Genomic DNA, 20,061 nt, shown 5'->3' with positions numbered 1-20,061 from the left:
ATGCCTTTACACTCGCGTTTCGTAGCTCGCACGCGAATGTAAACGACTTAAAAGGCTGTTAAAATTCTATTGCCAACCTACAGGTACTTGCGCTTTAGTTGCCATGTTGATATTTTCTTTCTTTTTCCGTCACGCACCGCCTCACATGTATTTGAGTCGAGAACGACAACGAGAAACGATCACGAAGGAAACCACGAGAACAATGGTGGCTGCTAAAGTATTTTAGATGGCGGTGTTCTCTTGGGTATGGCAGTATCGTGTTATTTCAAGGAATTTCGACAAATGTTGAAGATTAACCAAGAAAATCTATTATAAGCACAGAACAGGACCTTTGGAAATGTCTACAATGCATTTTATGGTCCATCCTTTGCCTGGCACTGAGGATCAATTGATAGACAGGTAAGCATATTTTAGAATAAGTGCTTTTACACGACTCCATTATGATTATCTAAAGAACTGTGATATTTTCTGCTTATGTTAATATTTCCGAAATATGGCTTGGATTATAGCAATATGAACGAAGGCCACGTTTTCATGCTTTCGTAAATATTGTCGCACTAAGATGTCCGTCCCATGGCAGTGTTTTATCTAGTCGATTTACTACACGATTTATTCACAAATGATGGCGTAATAAGCTAATGAGGATTGAATATATCAAGTTATTCGTTAAATCTCTAATCATCATTGTATGACTAGACACTATGATAAATAGCAATAATTAGCTCTCCTACCTGCAAAATTCGTAATAATTGCTTCTTCTAATAACTGTTATAATTTAGATGCACATTATGATTATTATATTATTTTTATCAAACAACTACTTGTTCATACAAAACTGCTATCATCGGTCAATATCATTACAGGTACAAAGAAAACCATTTTTGTCTAACAGTGGGTAGGTAGTTGAGAAATGTTGAGTAATATACCTAGGTCAGATATACCAAGAAACAACAATTTCTTAGCTAATGTCTTGTGATTCAGTGTCATTTTAGGGCTGCAGTATCATAATTTATGTTAAGTCATCAGATTCATGAAGACTAGCACCTGTCAATATTTTCCATTCTACTAATTAAACACTGCAACTATTAGTATAATAATAACAACTGTATATGGATTGGTCTGGAAAAATTGCATTTTGACCATCTAATTATTTAATTATTTATTGTAAAGGTTGCAACTTGTATGTGAACTGCATGCAGTTCCCACTCAACCCTTAGTGAAACTGATTCACAGAAATTTGTTATTATTATTTAAGTTGACAATTGTACCTTAACAGCTAGAGCCACAGCGGCACAAATTGGGAGACAGTAATACTTATACATTGGGTACAAAAGTATTTACATGACAATATTAATTATACTTATATAATACTACTTACAGGCATCTCTTGCTCTATTACTCTCTTACACTCAATCACTAGTCGTCCGATTGCACTCGCAAAGAAATGACACTCCGGGTGTGCCTCAAGCACGGAGTTGAGCAAAGCGTGCGCGCGCGCGATGCCCTCCGCCAGCAGCGGGTGACGCCGCGCGCGAATGTACTGGTTAGGCACAAATAATCCCTTCCAGGATTACGCTATCTATTGTGTTTCTAATAACACCGATCGTAAATTTCGCCAAAGAGAGCAACCTCCGCAACTGGAGCGAGTCGTACCCTAGATGTCCCTGCAGAAACAGAGTAGGGTACATATACGGATAATAGGTGTGTATTTCTTTGTATATAGCCCTAAGATACGACTTTTGGACTTGCTCTAGCATCTCTCTCTCTCTTTAGCCTTTTTCTACCCTTTGGGTGTAGGCCTCCTTCATTTTGCGCCATTCGTCGCATTAGGCACTTTTTCCATATAATTATTTTGTGCTTCAATAATGTCAGTTTTTAGGGTTCCACACCCAAAGGGTAAAAACGGGACCCTATTACTAAGACTCCGCTGTCCGTCTGTCACCAGGCTGTATCTCATGAACCGTGATAGCTAGACAGTTGAAATTTTCACAGATGATGTATTTCTGTTGCCGCTATAACAACAAATACTAAAAACAGAATAAAATAAATATTTAAGGGGGGCTCCCATACAACAAACGTGATTTTTTTGCCGTTTTATGCGTAATGGTACGGAACCCTTCGTGCGCGAGTCCGACTCGCACTTGGCCGGTTTTTATTTTTATACGAAGCTGACTAAAGTGCTCAAAAAAAATATTTCCCGACTTTTTCCATTGTCGATGGAGATGGGCTTTTAGCTCTATGTCACGAATGATTGCTCTCGTATAGAAGACTGGATAGGTACGACTACGCGATTGCTTTCGTATTTTCTTTGGAATGCAGCGGTGGAAAGCGTTATACAGTGTGTCATTTAAAAACTGGACAGCATCATCAGAACGTCCAATACTGTATATTTGCTCCCAATCTGTATCCCTAATTTCGCAATAGGCTATTTGACTAATTTTTGAAAATGGTTTTAATTTATTGTTTATGACTTAATAATTACACTACATTGATATTTCCGTGAAATTTCCTGTATTAAATATAAAAAAACAATGTTAAAGTTTATTTATTTTGAACGCGCCTTAAACGCTGTTTTTGCAAAGGGGCTAATCACGTGACACGTGTGACGTCACACGCGAGTAAACTCAGTCAATGACCTTAGTAAATCTTATGGTTTATGTGCATTGAATTGATTATTTCACTGTAAAATGGTATATAAATGGTGTATAGTGCCGCAATGTTCAAGTACGACTATAAAAAATCCAGATAAATTGTTTGTTTCCGTTCCAATGAATCCCAAAAAAAGAAAAATGTGGTTAAAACTAGCGCGAAGAGACCCAAAGAGCATTTTAGCGCATACAAATGTTTTTATGTGTGAAGACCACTTCGATGTAAGTAATATTTTAATGAATATGGTAGTTAAAGCTGCGGATTTTGTTGTATTTAACGAAACAAGATCTAGGTATTTAATGTATTACTACATAACCTCATAACATAGCTCTTGCAGCAATAGTAGGTAGCATACTTTTTCTTTCAAACTAAAGTGCAGTATGGAGATACTATTCTCGTCATCGTATTCTATATATATATCGTCGTCGTATTCGTATCATCGAAATCGAAATGTTCGTAAATAAACAATTTCTACGTATACTCACACAGCTGTTTTTACATTTCTAAGTTCCGCAGCATAGTAATCCGGATTATCTTTAAAGAAACGAGCAACCGTGCAACCATTAATGCGTCTATGCTGGTAGGTTGCCGCTATCAGCTTTCACATATTTCGGCTCCATTTTGAGATTCTTATGAATATTGTGAATGAATATATACGGATAAATCGGAATATATCAGAAAACTGTGGAACAATAACTAAAATTAACTAAATACAAATCAAAACTGCTAAAACACTCAAGGCAATCAAGAATGTTTACACGCGTGTGACGTCATCCGAGCGTTGACCAATCACAGAGCGTTCACGTCCCTGATGAAATTTCAAAAAATATTAAATTTTCTTTCGTTTATATTCCAAAAACTAAACATAATTTAATATACTTTATTAGTTTATTATCTTTCAGGATGACAGCAATTCGTTATATATTTTTAATGTTGTCAAATACCCTATATAGTTGGTAAAAGTCGCCCTTTGAGAAATTCCAGTCGTTTTGTTCCCCTATGTTGGATGGCTCCATTTAGGCCAAGCAATAAGAAGGTATAGAGGGAAATGCAAGGAACACAATTTTTAACTTTGTAGCTTTATTTGGACTAGTTAGGAGATGAACATATGAAAAGTCCCCGGCCGTAACCCTGGTGCTGGGGGGGAGAGCGGGGTTTGAAGGTTCCATTTTTGGGTTTCTATTATATCTCGGAAACTATGCGTCTGAGCGACTTTGCCACTTATACAAAATGAAAAGAGATTTTATTTGTTACAAGTTTTATTCAGTCAAGTTTTTCGATATCTTGTATAGTTTTTGGGATATCCGCTCTTGAAGGTTTATTTAGGGCTCTCATTTTTATCTTGATTATCTACATCAGTAAAGCTGCTAGGCCGGGTTTGGTAACGTTTTCGTATAAATCGGGGGTGCTGAATTCATTTATGGTATCAACAATACACCTTTCCGATGTTAAAACATATAAACTTTAAACATACAACTTTTTTTTTTAACTCCTCTTCACGCTTAAACCGCTGAACTGATTTAGTTGAAATTTGGTAAATAGGTGTTTTAAGTCCCGAGACAGGATATAATATAGTTTTTATCTCAAAAATCATACTTTGAAGGTGTGAAATTTGGTGTGAGGGAATTCAGCTTCTTCGCCGAAGTTGAATTCCTGAGGTTAATACTGTTTAAATTTAGGTTTAAAGTCATGTTTGGTATCATTATCAACTAAATCAAACATGTAGACCATCCCAAATATTATTTAAATAGGTTCAGCGGTTATTGATTCCCCATACAAATTTTCACCCCACTTTTCACACCCTTAATAGATGATTTTGGTTATAAAAACTATCCTATGTACTGTCCCGGGACTCGAACCATCTCTGTACCAAATTTCAACGAAATCGGTTCGGCGGTTTAAGCGTAAAGAGGAATTTTATAAAAAAACTTTTTTTTTTTTTAATTTTGTTTTTACTTAGGAATGGTGTCAATGTTGATACCATAAATGAATTCAGCACCCCCGATTTATACGAAAACGATCCCAATCCCGGGCTAGCAGCTTCACCGATGTAATAATCAGATAATCAAGTTAAAAATGAGAGCCCTAAATAAACCTTGAAGAGCGGATATCTCAAAAACTATACAAGATATCGAAAAACTTGACTGAATAAAACTTGTAACAAATTAAATCTTTTTTCATTTTGTATAAGTGACCAAGTCGCTCAGACGCATAGTTTCCGAGATATAATCGAAAAACCGAAAAATTGAACCTTCAAACCCCCCTCTCCCCCCAGCACCAGGATTATGGCCGGGGACTTTTGATATGTTCATCTCCTAACTAGTCCAAACAAAGCTACGAAGTTAAAAATTGTGCTCCTTGCATTTCCCTCTATACCTTTTTTTGGGCATTTATTTCCTGGCCTAATTATAACCCTACTTGATACGAGCATATAACGGGCTTGGATTATGATAGGCGGATGGTGCCCGTCGATTTTAGATAGCACTTCATGCGAGTTAGCGGACCGCACACACGCCGCTCCGCTCAACTCCTGGCTCGCTAACACTACATCCATTATTCTTCCATTTACATTGGTCACTGTATTGTACTGGGATACATTACAAACATAAAGCAATGAAAATACTTTTCTACATTTGCACTAGCGCTGTAGAGATTTAAGTCTCCTAGAACCATAATCTTCGTACTGCCATGAATCAAACACACTCTTTCCACAGTGTCAAACCATTGAAAATACACTTCATCATTAGATCCAGGTGGTATGTATACTACACAAACATAAATATACTGTCAGGAGACTGAGAATCTCGCCCAGAGGTCTTCACCCTTTGCAGTTTCGTAGGATGTCAGCCTCTCTAGACATAAGGGCGCACGTGCGATTAGTAAGACCCCGCCGCCTCCACGTCCACTGCGGTCCCTCCGAAGCATGTTCCACTCTGCACCCGCGCCGCACACTTCTGCGTCGTATATAGAGTCGTCGAAATTAGACTCTGTAACTGCCACCAAGTTCAGATCGTCAGAAGCAATGAGATTATTTCGCCACGATTGCAGCTTGGTTTTCAGCCATCGCACGTTCTGGTAATATATATTCAGGGAAAAAGATTTAGGCGCTCGCTTTGTAGGTACCCCGCTTTCTGAATTTGCTGCGGCTTCCGAAATAACCAAGCCTTGACTCGAGCATTATCGGGCCAACACTCTGCTGACAAACATTTTTCGTAAAGCTCTGAAGGAACACCAATTTTATAAGACTTATTTACTTACTTTAGCTGTTTTACATTAGCTATTCTAATTATATTTAAATAATTATCTTATTATTTATTATTATTATTTGTGTCTCCTCGGATTTCACGGGCCTATAAATCCCGATCTTTTGATAGGCTTGCGTGGGGATATAGATCCAACACGTAGAGGCCCCTTGGAGAGCTTTAATGTCATGTAGAACGCTTGCTGGAACCCGTTCACAGGTGCAACAATAGACACCCATGAACCGGTCGCCGCAGGCATTGGGACATTTGGGACTATTGTAGAAAAGTGAACAGTATACCGGTCTATGGATTGAAGTTTGAGTGGACAATGAGACTGGGCTATTGTAAAGAAGTCCGGACACCTGCCATAACAATGCTAACACACGTTATCGAGGCAGGTGGTGACTTGCCGCTGACTAGATGGGCCCCTGAAACTGCCGTCGTGAAGACGACCAGGAGCAACACCGGTGTGAGCGGCTCAGGGGTGTCGAGAGGTGTGTGCAACTCGCGTCTTATGCATCTGTCACTTCCACCCCTGGAGCATATAGCTCTAGCGACTCCTCTATGGACGGCCAATGAAGGCAAGCCAGAGCTGAGAGTCCTGCAGGTCCCCTTGGGGTCCACTCCGACCGATGAAGACACGCCGGAGATGGAGACCCTGACCGACTCTCGGGAGCACTCGGGAACGTGGGGTCGTTACTCCCCAACAGCTCGCCACAAGCTGCCCTGCGGGCTTATTATTATTTCATTTTAGACAGGCAGCTGATGCTGGTACGTCTAAATCATAGTTCACTTAGCACAGTTAGCATAACTTGTCTAGTCTATTTTTAAATTGATTAACACTTGCAGAGTTCACAACTTCTGAGGGTAGTTTGTTTTAAGCCTTTACTTTATCTCAACTTTTTCAGTTAGTTGGTATGCTGCATCTCATGATTACTCATGAAAGTCGTGAACCATAATAGGTGGACAGTTGAAATTTGGTGCTCGATAACAACATTAAATATCTTTATTATGCATTCATATAATTATTAAATTTCTCTGTCTGTTTAATTTCATTAGGACTTTATTTTTCGTTATAGTTGCCCTAATTAATATGTTAATTTGCACATATTGTAGCACAATCAGATTAAGACTAACAGCGAAATCTCTAAAACAGCCCTGAAATTTGGTGTACTGTACATATAAATTAAAGGCCCCTTTTTCATGTTCATGTCCATTTGGGGACCTTGAGGAATCACAGCCATCGGGGAAAATGTGTACCATCCTGGAGAAATTCGCGTTTTAAGGGGCCCACTGAGTCAGTCCGCCAGACGATATCGACCTGTCAGTTAGAACAAACATTTTACAGTTCCGAACAACTGACAGGCCGATATCGTCTGGCGGACTGATAGTCAGTGGGCCCCTTTACTCTAAATCTACATTCTCTATATGGTAAATATGGTGTAAGGCAACATTAAAGCTTATTAAATTCTACACAAAACAGTCCTAGATATCTTTGCGGAAAAAATACATCTTGTTATAGAAAATACTTGTTGAGTCTAGATTTAGCACTTATACCCTTTCAGGGGAACATTTTTCAATCAAACAAAACCATGTAGAGACAGATCAAAATTGCGGGTCTACGTTCAGTACGGAGTTGAGCACAGAGAGTGCGGTCGAGAGCGGTGCGTGCCGCTGCAGCGCGCTTGCGCGCGGTCGGGCGGGCCAGGAGAATGGTACAGCGGCCATATGTATGTATCTATTTTGGTATAGTATAACAGAAAATTATAGTGTTATTCAACTTGATGTACTTTTCTTATTTTTGGATATATCTGGTTAATTAATTTTAGACATGATATAAAGGATGTTTCAGTCATATTGTATAATATTTGGACGAATCCATTCAGCCATATTCAATTTAGAGCAGTTCAAAGAGAACTCTGAATTGTGAAATTTTTGATCATTTTCTAATAATTTGTTAGACCAACTAGTGAAAATGTTAGGCTATGTTATATATTTGTAATCTACTCACAAGGCCCTTTCATTTGGTACCCCACATGGTATGTTTAAAAGAAAAAAGTTAAAAACTTTGTACTGCCGATTCTGTGACGTCACAGTTATCCCCCCCACACTCTTAGAAAGTGACAAGTTCTTATTTCGTACTCAGTAGAGTCTACCGAACACAACGATACCACTTGTCGGTAGTATACTGTACAGTCACATCGAATGGTGTTTTAGGCCATCTGGCCGCTGTACTAGAAGCGCTGAGCGCAGGCGGGACCGCGCGTTGGGAGCGTATAGCCAAACCACCTCTTCGACCAGACCCCCCGTGCACTCTATTTTGTTGTGTATGATGCAAACTTAACCACCGCTAGATATCGCCTTACTTCCAGAGATTCGTACCCGAGTATGCCCAGAAGAAATAACGTAAACGTAACGAAAAAACAAAATTTAAAAAAATGTTTTTTTATAAAACTCCTCTTTACGCTTAAACCGCCGACAGTACATAGGATAGTTTTTTATAACCAAAATCATCTTTTAAGGGTGTGAAAAGTGGGGTGGAAATTTGTATGGGGAATCAATAACCGCTGAACCTATTTAAATAATATTTGGGATGGTCTACATGTTTGATTTAGTTGATAATGATACCAAACATGACTTCAAACCTAAATTTAAACAGTATTAACCTCAGGAATTCAATTTCGGCGAAGAAGCTGAATTCCCCTCACACCAAATTTCACACCTTCAAAGTATGATTTTTGAGATGAAAACTATATTATATCCTGTCTCGTTACTTAAAACACCTATTTACCAAATTTCAGCTAAATCGGTTCAGCGGTTTAAGCGTGAAGAGGAGTTAAAAAAAAAGTTATTTGTTTAAAGTTTATATGTTTTTACTTCGGAAAGGTGTCGATGTTGATACCATAAATGAATTCAGCACCCCCGATTTATACGAAAACGTTACCAAACCCGGCCTAGCAGCTTTACTGATGTAGATAATCAAGATAAAAATGAGAGCCCTAAATAAACCTCCAAGAGCGGATATCTCAAAAACTATACAAGATATCGAAAAACTTGACTAAATAAAACTTGTAACAAATTAAATCTCTTTTCATTTTGTATAGGTGGCCAAGTCGCTTAGAGCCTCAGACGCATAGTTTCCGAGATATAATCGAAAAACCGAAAAATGGAACCTTCAAACCCCCCCTCCCCCCAGCACCAGGGTTACGGCCGTGGACTTTTGATATGTTCATCTCCTAACTAGTTCAAACAAAGCTACGAAGTTAAAAATTGTGTTCCTTGCATTTCCCTCTATATCTTCTTATTGCTTGGCCTAACGTGTTATATATCAAATGAAAGAGCTCATTGTGAGAATCTCAAATATATATTTTTATAATTTTAGGATAAACAATTTAGAAGTTATTCAAGAAAATAGGCAAAAAATGACCATTCCCCCCTTTATCTCCGAAACTACTGGATCTAAAATTTTGAAAAAAATAAACAAAATAGATCTTTACCTATAGATTACAGGAAAACCTATTAGAAATCCGACCCCTACGGGTTTTTTATAGACATTTCACTCACGTTTCACATAAAAAATACATTGTTTAAATTGTGTAATATACGGAACCCTTGGAACGCGAGTCCGACTCGCACTTGGCCGGTTTGTTTGTAGTTTCTCCAATACTAGGCTATATTTAGCTTCGTGCGGGTTCTAGACTGTGGCATTTGATTCTACAACACTCCGAACTTTTTGTATGGAAAAAATAATAATTCCAAAACCTATCGAGTGTGGTATCATACGAAAGGGCTTTTTGAGGCGATTCTAAAAATAAATCACATCATTACATTTCGGGCATTTTTTTTAAATTAAAACAAAAAGATTTTTCGAAACATACCAAGTTTGGGCTCCTCCAGACACGATATGGCTGATTTTTTTGTACAGTATACCACAAATGATACGTGATATCCTCATGTCTAACCCCAAGAAAGTAATTTTGAAAATAATAGCATTAGCAATTTTTTTTTAATTTTTCAATTTTATAAAGTGACACAGTTCTATTTCAATACCTATTTCACGAGACTTATGGAACTATACTGCAGATACGGTACATATTAATCATAAAATGATACGTAATATCCATATATCCAACGGGAAATACCTCTTTAACCCTTTAACTGCGCCTTTTCATCAGTTGGTATAATTTGTTTAGTTATTGACACAAAATATCAAGGTTGTATCCTCCAGCTACGATATACCATACTGATTTTTTTTGTACAATATATCATACGTAATATCTTGATATCGAACCCCAAGAAAGCAATTTTGAAAATAATATCATTAACAATTTTTTTTAATTTTTTTTATTGAAAAATTTAAAAAAAATTGTTTATGACATTATTTTCAAAATGGCTTTCTTGGAGTTAGACATGAGGATATCACGTATCATTTGTGGTATATTGTACAAAAAAAAATCAGCCATATCGTGTCTGGAGGAGTCCAAACTTGGTATGTTTCGAAAATTCTTTTTGTTTTAATTTAAAAAAAATGCCCGAAATGTAATGATGTATATATATTTTTAGAATCGCCTCAAAAAGCCCTTTCGTATGATACCACATAAAAGGTTTGATGTACGTATGATTATGATACCACGTATGATATGAAATCATCCATAGATTTAATGCTCAGTAAAAGGGGTTTAGCACACAAACCACTGCTTGCTTTGACATTTCTTTTATTACATGGATATACAGGATTAATTACAAGATTACAAAAAGATCAAATCGAACATAACCTCGCGCACAGCCAGCCGCCAAATCTGACAGCTCTCTCTAAAACTAAATGACCATAGATACAACAATCAAAAGTATAAAGCCAGGTACATACTACATGTAATTATCAGTAGTATTAGGCCACATATAGGATATTAACTATTGTGATGCTTACAGATACCACATAAAAGGTTTTTTTTTTTTTTTTTACATAAATAATACAAAAAAAATAATGTTTTACCACTCCCCCCCGCAGCGAAATTTTTTTAGGAACTGCGGGTCAAAAATTTTGTTTTGGCCTCTAGTATGTGTGTGCCAAACGGCTAACCTGTACATCGATTTGCGGTATTTTTATACGAACGGGATATAGGGCTCTAACAGCCGTCGATGTCAGATGTTGGGAATTGCGTAACGCAAAGCCTAACTTTTGTGCTGCTCTTTTGGCCACGCTTAGGGTATGTGCAAAGTCTCGGAAATTAAGTTGCGAGTCGGACAGAACTCCTAGATCGCGAACCGTGGCGTGACGTTATTACGTCTCCGCCCAAGGTGTATCTGTGATGAAGCGGTACAGACGACCAAGTAAAGCTCATCATTTCGCATTTTGAAATATTAAAATTAAGGTTGTTTAGTTTACTCCACCGAATTGATACCGGGTTTGTTTACCGAGTTGATGTAATTTTGAAGGTCTATACGATCTATTTAGATCAGTACGGTTTTTACTCACTAATTTTTAGTCGCTTTTGGCGACATGTTGTACCGACCGAGACCGACCGAGATGTGCTTAACCGACCACGTTTAAAATCATTTAACCAGTATAAATAGTTGGTGCGTTAGTGCCGTGAACAGAATCAAGTTCAGTTTTTAGGGTTCCGTACCCAAAGGGTAAAAACGGGACCCTATTACTAAGACTCCGCTGTCCGTCTGTCACCAGGCTGTATCTCATGAACCGTGATAGCTAGACAGTTAAAATTTTTACAGATGATGTTTTTCTGTTGCCGCTATAACAACAAATACTAAAAACAAAATAATATAAATATTTAAATGAGGCTCCCATACAACAAACGTGATTTTTTTTGCTGCTTTTTTCCATAATGGTACGGAACCCTTCGTGCGCGAGTCCGACTCGCACTTGGCCGGTTCTTTTATTGTGGCAGCACTGCAACCCTTCATAAAAAAGTGTTTAATAACGGCATGAAATTCAGATTATTCCATAGTTGTTAAAAAAATATGCCTAGATCACAGTTAAGCAATGGTTAAAGTGACAATTTTTTTATTTTTTTTGCTGAATTTTTGACATATTTTGTTTGAAAGATTGTGCCAGCCAGTCTTGATGCCATTTACCGACAAAAGGTTTTATAAACAGTTTTTTAATAGTATTTTATACAATCGTGAATATCGTGATATATAATAGAGAGCTTTTCAGTAGAGTACCGTGTTTAAGCAAGGAAGCTTGCTGAGTTATTGATTGATTATATCACTATTGTATACAATGCTTTTCTACGAGACAAAAAAAATAATACTTTCAACTAGTAGAATCATATAGGTAAATAAACCAAAAGTATACAGCTAAGATACGTAAGCTGTCGCAGCCCGCGATTGCCCTCATACTCGTATGTACGCGCCCCGGGCGCCGGGCCCGGCGCCCCCGGCGGGTTAGTCAACGACACCTCGTAACTCATGAGGCCCTGGTACCTGCTCCTCGCTAAATTCAATTGTAAGACAGTTTTTTTTTTCGATTTTGGCCACCGTAGCCTATGGAGACAAAAAGCAACGATAAGCGGTTTTCGTAGGGTATGTTGCTATATGAAGGGTGTCACATGCGCGTTTCTGACTTATGAAGCAATTGTTTCTACTACAACATAAAATAAAATGTTTTTGTTGGCCAACCAATCACAAAGCATATGCGACGCAGCAGCGTGTTTAAGTAGGCTACGAGGGGTGGCTGGAAAGTAATCTCCTTTGTCTATTACAATTGGAAAGTCATACTGGCCACTATGTTTTCCAAATGTCTGTTTATTCCTTTTTTAAATTTGCCGCCATTCATTTGTTTATTACGTTTTGCTTTGAATTGGCAGCATTAATTGGTGAATATGTCGGAAGAAAAAAGTAAAATGGTAAAAATTGAGCAACGTGCGGTTATTAAGTTCCTCACTCGGGAGGGTAATACTCCATCGCACATCCGAGAACGCATGTTGGCGGTGTTCGGTGACTCATGTCCTTCCGAATTTGTCGTAAAGTTTTGGTCGAAACAATTTAAAAATGGCCGCGAGAGCCTTGAAGACGATCATCGCTGCGGAAGGCCTGTTTCAGCGGTTACTGGTGAAAATGTGGCCGGTGTCAAAAAACTCATTATGGAACACCGCCGTATTAAGCAGTGGGAGATTGCACGAGATATTGGCATTAGTAAAGAACGGGTGCACCAAATTATTCACGAACATTTGGGAATGTCCAAGGTCAGTGCTCGATGGGTGCCCAGAACGCTGACTCCGTTTGATAAAGAGCGACGTGTCGAGTGCTGAAACGCGTTTTTAGAAATGAGCAAAGGTATGGAGGAAGAAATTGTTTCTAAAATAGTGACTTGTGACGAAACCTGGATTCGCCAATGGGATCCTGAAAGTAAACAGGAGTCCATGCAATGGATATTTAAGGGTGAGAAGCCTCCTCGCAAGTTTAAGGTCCGTCCGTCAGCAGGCAAACTGGTGGCGACAATTTTTTGGGATGCCGAGGGGATTTTATTAATAGATTATCTACCAAAAAATACTACGATGAATGGTACATATTATGCAAACTTATTATATCAGCTCCGAGAAAAAATAAAACAGACACGACGAGGCAAACTTGCCAAAGGAATTCTTATATTGCACGACAACGCCCCCGTGCACACCGCTCAAGTTGTGAAGGCAGCTATGAAAGCAAACGGCTACGACCAGCTGGATCACCCACCTTATAGCCCAGATTTAGCCCCCTGCGACTACTTTTTGTTCATGCTTTTAAAAAAAGACCTAAGAGGGCGGCGATTTTTGACCGATGAAGACATGAAGTCTGCAGTAAACGAGCATTTTGACAGCAAAACAAAAGAATATTATTTTAACGGTCTAATGTCACTTTATGACAAATTCAATAAGTGCATTTCTCTTACAGGAGACTATAGAAAAATAAAAAAAACTAGCCACGGCAGTTTTTTACTTCATACTTAGGTAGATTACTTTCCAGCCACCCCTCGTAATTTGCATTGTAACGAGTATCCTTAAACAAGAAATATTTTATCGAAATGTATGAACTCTATTTTCAAAAATTTTATAATTGACTAAACCGTATCGATGAAATTCTTATGCTTGAGTCTGAAGTGCCATAGACTATCCAATGTTGAAAAGAGTAAGGTTGTAGTGTTGCATATGAAGAAATACACAGATTATAGTCGACGAGTAGAAAAAAAGACTTATCTAACGGCCCTCGTATGAACATTCAAATTCAATAAAAAATTCTGATTACAGACTTAAAAAAGTAGCAGCAGATTATAGTCGACGAGTAGAAAAAAAGACTTATCTAACGGCCCTCGTATGAACATTCAAATTAAATAAAAAATTCTGATTACAGACTTAAAGAAGTAGCAGAGCGATGGAATCGGTACGGGACCGGCGCCGGCTCCTCGGCCCTGAGCTCGCTGCGCGGCGTGCGCGCCGTGGCCGCGGGACCGGCCCACATCGCCTGCCTGCTCGAAGACGGAACCATTTGCCGAGCTGCATTTTCTATTATACCTGACCGATTGGACTTGAGCAAAACTGACGCTAGCAAGAGCGGCGGAAATGGAGGCGGAGGCAGCGGGGGCGGCGGGACGAGTGGGGGGAAGCAAAGTGGCAGCGGTGGTGGTTGCGGATCAAGGCAGCAGCCTCGGACCAGAGCACGTATTATGAGGAATTCCATTCGCACGGCCACAAGCTCGCAAGGTATGAACCTAATAGTTAACAGCTGTGTATACACGGTGTATTATTTTAAATTTCAGGGTATCGTACTAAGTACATTTAAGGGATCTGAATGGCACAGTAATTTATTTTTTTAATTTTTAAGGGCCATCGGTGTTTAGGAATATGTTCTTTCATATAGCAACATTGTATGTCAAATTTACATTCTTTTCATTCTACCGGATATCCGTCATTCAAACTCCATTCAGTCACCTTTAGATAAAAACTTCACTTCGACAATTACCATAATGGCCGCCTGAACGCGCCTCCGCGTTGAATTCATTTAAATTAAAGATATCAGCTGTTTCTGCCTTAAGCATTCCATATTTTCATAAGTGGACAGTGACAGACATAAACTGAGACAAAGAAAAGAAGAACACAAAAGAAGAAAGAAGAAAGCGGGCCCGCCCACGAGGGATTACCAGGTTATTTTCTCTCACGACAAGGTACTGTCTCTTAAAACCCTAATTTTCGAGCCCATTTTACATTCTGTTCCTAACATAAAATTTGGTCCTTCGAGCCGGATTCTTTAACATTCATTTAGTAGAACCGGACATTTTCATTTCGTGCGGTCGGCCATTTATTGACAAGTCATTTTTCTGCAAGTTTGGATATTTGTCGTAATTAATTTCTAAGTAAGTTACTGCCTGTACACGGTACATTTATTTCTGCAAGATTGCATTTGTCGTACTTTAAAGTCTTAAAGTAATTGTCTGTCCTCGTTACGTGGATATTTTGTTGAAAGTGACTGCATGTGTTGCATTATTCTTACGGAAGTAATTTAGTAATTTGTCTACGTGAGAACTACATTCATGATACTTATGAGTACCAAAACAATTAAAACACAAATTTTTAGATTTCAGAAAATCTTTACACTGGTCAATATTCAAAGTCTTGAATTTATTGCACATATACATGTAATGATCCAAATTACAATAGCGACAATTTATTTCCTTATTGCCTTCTTGGACATGCATTACCATTTTGGCATTGCGATTAGGCAGAGGTTTCATCACAGCTTGTTTATTTGACCCGCTAACAGTTGCCTTCAACGCAATAGACATTTCTAATGCCTTACATTGACATTCCAAGAAAGCAATAAGTTCAGAATATTTAGGAATATCTGAACCAGTCAAACTTCAAATTTACTGCGCACATCAATAGGCAGCTTTTTTGATAACACATGGAGGAGTATAAACGACCATTCGTCAGGTTTAAACTTCAAGGCTTGAAGCGCAGCTAAATGTTCATTAAAAGTATTTAAGAATGGTTGCAGTTCATTTTTCAAATTCACAATAACAGGGAGTGACATTATCGCCTCCAAATGCATATCGGCAATAAGTCGTATATCGGTAATAGTCGTCGTTCAATCTCGTACCTTACTTAAGCAACTCGGCAAGCTTCGTTGCTTAGACACGGTACTCGGCTGAAAAGCTATCTATTATATCACGATTGTATAAAATACTAATAAATATTCAAACCGACTATTTACTCAGGGATTTTTTTATATGCAATAATTATAAACGTTAGTATTTTTTATTGGTTATCATTATGATCATGTGTTAAAACTGTTTGGAACAGGGTCTACGAGCCGCGCCGCGGGCGTTATTATCGGCGCGTCCGGCTCCGGCCGCGTGGTGTCCGTGCCCGCGCCTTTCGTGCCCGAGGACCTGGTCACGCAGGCGCAGGTGGTCCTGCAGGGCAAGAGCCGAAACCTTATAGTTAGAGAATTACAGGTGAGTCTACTGTTTGTACATACTTCATTTCCACGGAGTAGGATGGAGATGGCAAGTGGGCGTTCCCGTCTATCCGACAGTTAGTAGCGACCGACTCACTTTATGCACAGACTATGCTCAGTTGTTGTGTAAACTTCATGCTCGAATGACATTCACGTCTTACGTACGCTCGTCTAACAAAAATTGATAATTAAATTTAAAATGCCGTATTGTGCAGTATTAAGCTGCAGAAATCACAGCGGTTTAAAAAATCTTTCACGTGGAGGTATTTCCTATCACCGGTGGTTATTTATTTAAATATAATCCGATAAATACGAAAAATCTGTATATTTTGCATTATTTACGAATGTTCGTTAAGTAAATCTATATTTTATCAGTTAGAACTTAGAGTTCACAATCCTTTGTCACTATTCTTTACGTTTATCTGGAATATTCGCTATCCTAAATGTCAAATAACTTCGCTACTCAGATGCTGCGCAATGTCGATATTTATATCGATAAAGTTAAAGTTACGATATTTCAAGTTTGATGTTTGGTTCGGTAATAAATTATTATTTTAGACACGTTTCTAATTATTATTTGGGATAATCAATGTCTTAGTAAATATGGCAGCTCTGGTCATCAAGCACTAAGTTAAGTCGGGGTCATTTCATGGCAACCTTTCAAACCTTCGTATTCTTTTACATACGTTTTTGTTTTTTACACTCATCATATTTTCATCGTTTATATAATTAGACTAGGTACTTAATGCACTTATGCGTACAATGCATGCAATGTGCCATGAATAAACGTCTTATATTTTCTATTTGTTTATTATTAATTATTGTCGGTTACCACAAGATGCCGATTTAAAAATAAATGGATCAATGCTACTGGGCAAGAAAATTAGTTTCCGCAAAAATATTTCTGGGGATAAAATTGCCATACATCTCAGCTAGCGTCCACACGCCTAAAACTTAGTTACTAATTTAGTAATTATTAGTGACATTCGGGCTCACTAAATTAATAAAAAGTGTTCCGTACCACGCAAACTAGCGTCAAATATTGGAATTTTGCCGCCCCCCTTTCTGATTTGATAGGTCACAATCTTACAATCAAATCAAGCGGGATCGATGAGCCAGTTTCATGTATGCTTCCACACCATACAATTAATTTGACAATTTAATCAGGTTGTCCCGTTTAGATTGGCCTTAAATGCTGCTACAAGTAAATAAATTGTTAAAGACGAATACTTACGTATGTAAGTAATTGCAGATTTGTGATTACAAAATAACAGCAATACCGAGTTAATAGACCTTTAAAGAACTATGATTTTATCTGTTCGACTTTAAGATATATTTAATGTTCACATTAACAACCTAGTTGGTCAATTAATAAGAAACAAATTTCTAGTTAGATATTTGTTGTACTGTACTACATATTATTTTTCATACAATCACGATTATCACTAAATTTAATATAAATACCTAACTGAACACACAAATATCGATAAAACACTCCGATTACACTGTCCCCTCCCTATATCGTCGAATGGAAAGAAGTTCCAACGGTTAGCTACTCGCAGGCGTGTAGAGATCTCGAAAAGACCAGTGTAACGTGACCGTGAGATCCGTAACAAACCATGCGTAATTAGACCTTACTTATACTGGTTTTTTAGCCCTTTTCTCGCCTGTAATAAGTAAGTGATTTTAATATATAAAATAACGCCATCTGGTGTCAAGTAGTTGTATTAGGTGAACGTTGAGCGAGCTTTTGTGAGATGAATGAGATAATGAAAGAGTCGTATGTCATATAGCTTTGACATTATATTTTAAACCGTCACTCATGTAGCCTACAGTTGATATTCGTTCGAGAAATGTCCACCGGTAATAACCTTTTGGTATGGAAAGTTGCTACGAGTCAGAGCAATTTTGTAAGTGTGTGACGTATTTTAACGTGGCTATGAATGTGTGAGTTTAGCGACACTGGTTTTCATACTAAATAGGAGTCATTTCACATCCACTAGTTTATTAATTCGTGTTCATTTCGCAGTAAATACTCACTATTATACAAATATTTGAAAAACTACAGTACAAAGTACAAAGCGGGTGGTGGGGGAAACCAAAACGATCGCAGCGCTTGATATGGCCAAAACATACTATGATATTGCTATTGTTTCAGCGTACAAACCTTGACGTGAACTTGGCGGTGAACAACCTATTGTCTCGCGACGACGAGGAGGGCGAGGAACCGGAGAGCGGCGAGGGCGGCGACGGCTACGTCCCCGAGGACCTCATCTCGCTGCTGGACGGCGGCTTCCACGCGGCGCAGCAGGACAACTCCGTCATCATCGACGCCGACGCGATGTTCTCCGAGGACATCTTCGGGTACGCGGCTATCAGAAGGTACACCCGCCACGCTCTGCTCTCCTTCCTCTCTCTCTCTCTCTCTCTCTCCGTCACCTCCTGCCTGTAAGTTGTTAAACCTACCTCACGACCCGATCTATTGGCACGCTCATGCTTACGCCAATCCCGTTGTTTATAAAATGTCAGTCTTATTATTTTGCACATAATTTTACTTTTGAGTTTACCTTAGATATATATTATAGTGTAGATGCATCGGGAAGGGAGTCCCCACAGTATTAACCCCTGGAGCGCCCCAGTTTCACAGTAGTATGGAACTCCTATACTAACTACTGTCACAGAATAAGTAATAGTTATTACCATACAGAACGGCCACGCACCGCCCCGCCCCGATTCGAATTACCTGTCTGTCTAGCTGTCACGGTTCATGAGATACAGCCTGGTGACAGACAGACAGACAGAGGAGTCTTAGTAATAGGGCCCCGTTTTTACCCTTTGGGTACGGAACCCTAAAAAAGCGACGACTGTTCGGTCGTAATGCATTGACTCGTGATAAAGCTCTTTTTGACCGACGGCATACGACTTCGCGTCAATAAGGGTTGGTTGCACCAAACCGCCTGTCACCAGTCACCACTAAAACGTTCACTAGTTTAAATTGTATAGTAAGTTTCATAGCACCATATGTAATGTTGATCAGTCGTCAATTTGTGTTTGGTGCGACCGGTCCTAAGTAGGGACTCCCTTATCAGCTATTTGACAACTTTAATCTATATATATAAACGTAAAAGTCCTGACTGACTGACTCACTTAAATCAACGCCCAGCCCAAACCGTTGGACCTAGAGACCTGATTTTTTTACAATAGGTAGCTTTTATGACGTTAGTATCCATTAAGAAGGGGTTTTTCAAAATTCATCCCCTAAGGTGGTGAAAAAGGGGTTGAAAGTTTGTATGGAGATCATAATTTTTTTTTTAGTGCGGGACTTGAAACTTCGTATAAAGGCATATTATTAAAATACAAGAAAAGTAATTTCAGCGTTTTTAAAAATTCAACCCCTAAATGGGTTTAAAAAGGGTTGAAAGTTTGAATCCATTACAAATACTTTGAAACTTCCTAGAAAGGCATAATAGCTGATTACAAAAAAAAAGTAATATTGACGTTTTTGGAAATTCAACCCCTAAGGGGGTTAAAAAGGGGATGAAAGTTTGTCTTGGGGTTCAAATTTTATAATATAAATGTTTATTAATTATAATAAAAAAAAACAAGGAAACTCATTTCAGCGTTTTTAAAAATTCATCCCCCAAGGTGGTGAATAAGGGGATGAACTTTGTATGGAGATCAAATATTTTTGTGAGCGTGGGACTTGAATCTTTAAAGG

The 20,061-nt window shown here is 38.5% G+C and overlaps 1 protein-coding gene across 1 annotated transcript in view; it reads left to right on the top strand.

The window, feature by feature from the left end:
• The first annotated feature begins 103 nt into the window (after nt 1-103).
• Nucleotides 104-20,061, top strand: part of LOC134754963 (E3 ubiquitin-protein ligase UBR5) — a 149,900-nt gene continuing 129,942 nt past the window's right edge. The window contains exons 1-4 of the mRNA XM_063691457.1: nt 104-399; nt 14,241-14,590; nt 16,187-16,341; nt 18,502-18,725. Of these exons, the coding sequence (XP_063547527.1) occupies nt 338-399; nt 14,241-14,590; nt 16,187-16,341; nt 18,502-18,725 (791 nt within the window). The 5' untranslated portion in view covers nt 104-337. The remainder of the gene's footprint in view (nt 400-14,240; nt 14,591-16,186; nt 16,342-18,501; nt 18,726-20,061) is intronic.

Source organism: Cydia strobilella, chromosome Z (genome assembly GCF_947568885.1).
Source record: "Cydia strobilella chromosome Z, ilCydStro3.1, whole genome shotgun sequence".
Classification (NCBI taxonomy): Eukaryota; Metazoa; Arthropoda; class Insecta; order Lepidoptera; family Tortricidae; genus Cydia; species Cydia strobilella.
The sequence above is the reverse complement of the archived record's forward strand: the minus strand, read 5'-3'. Positions and strand labels throughout refer to the sequence as shown.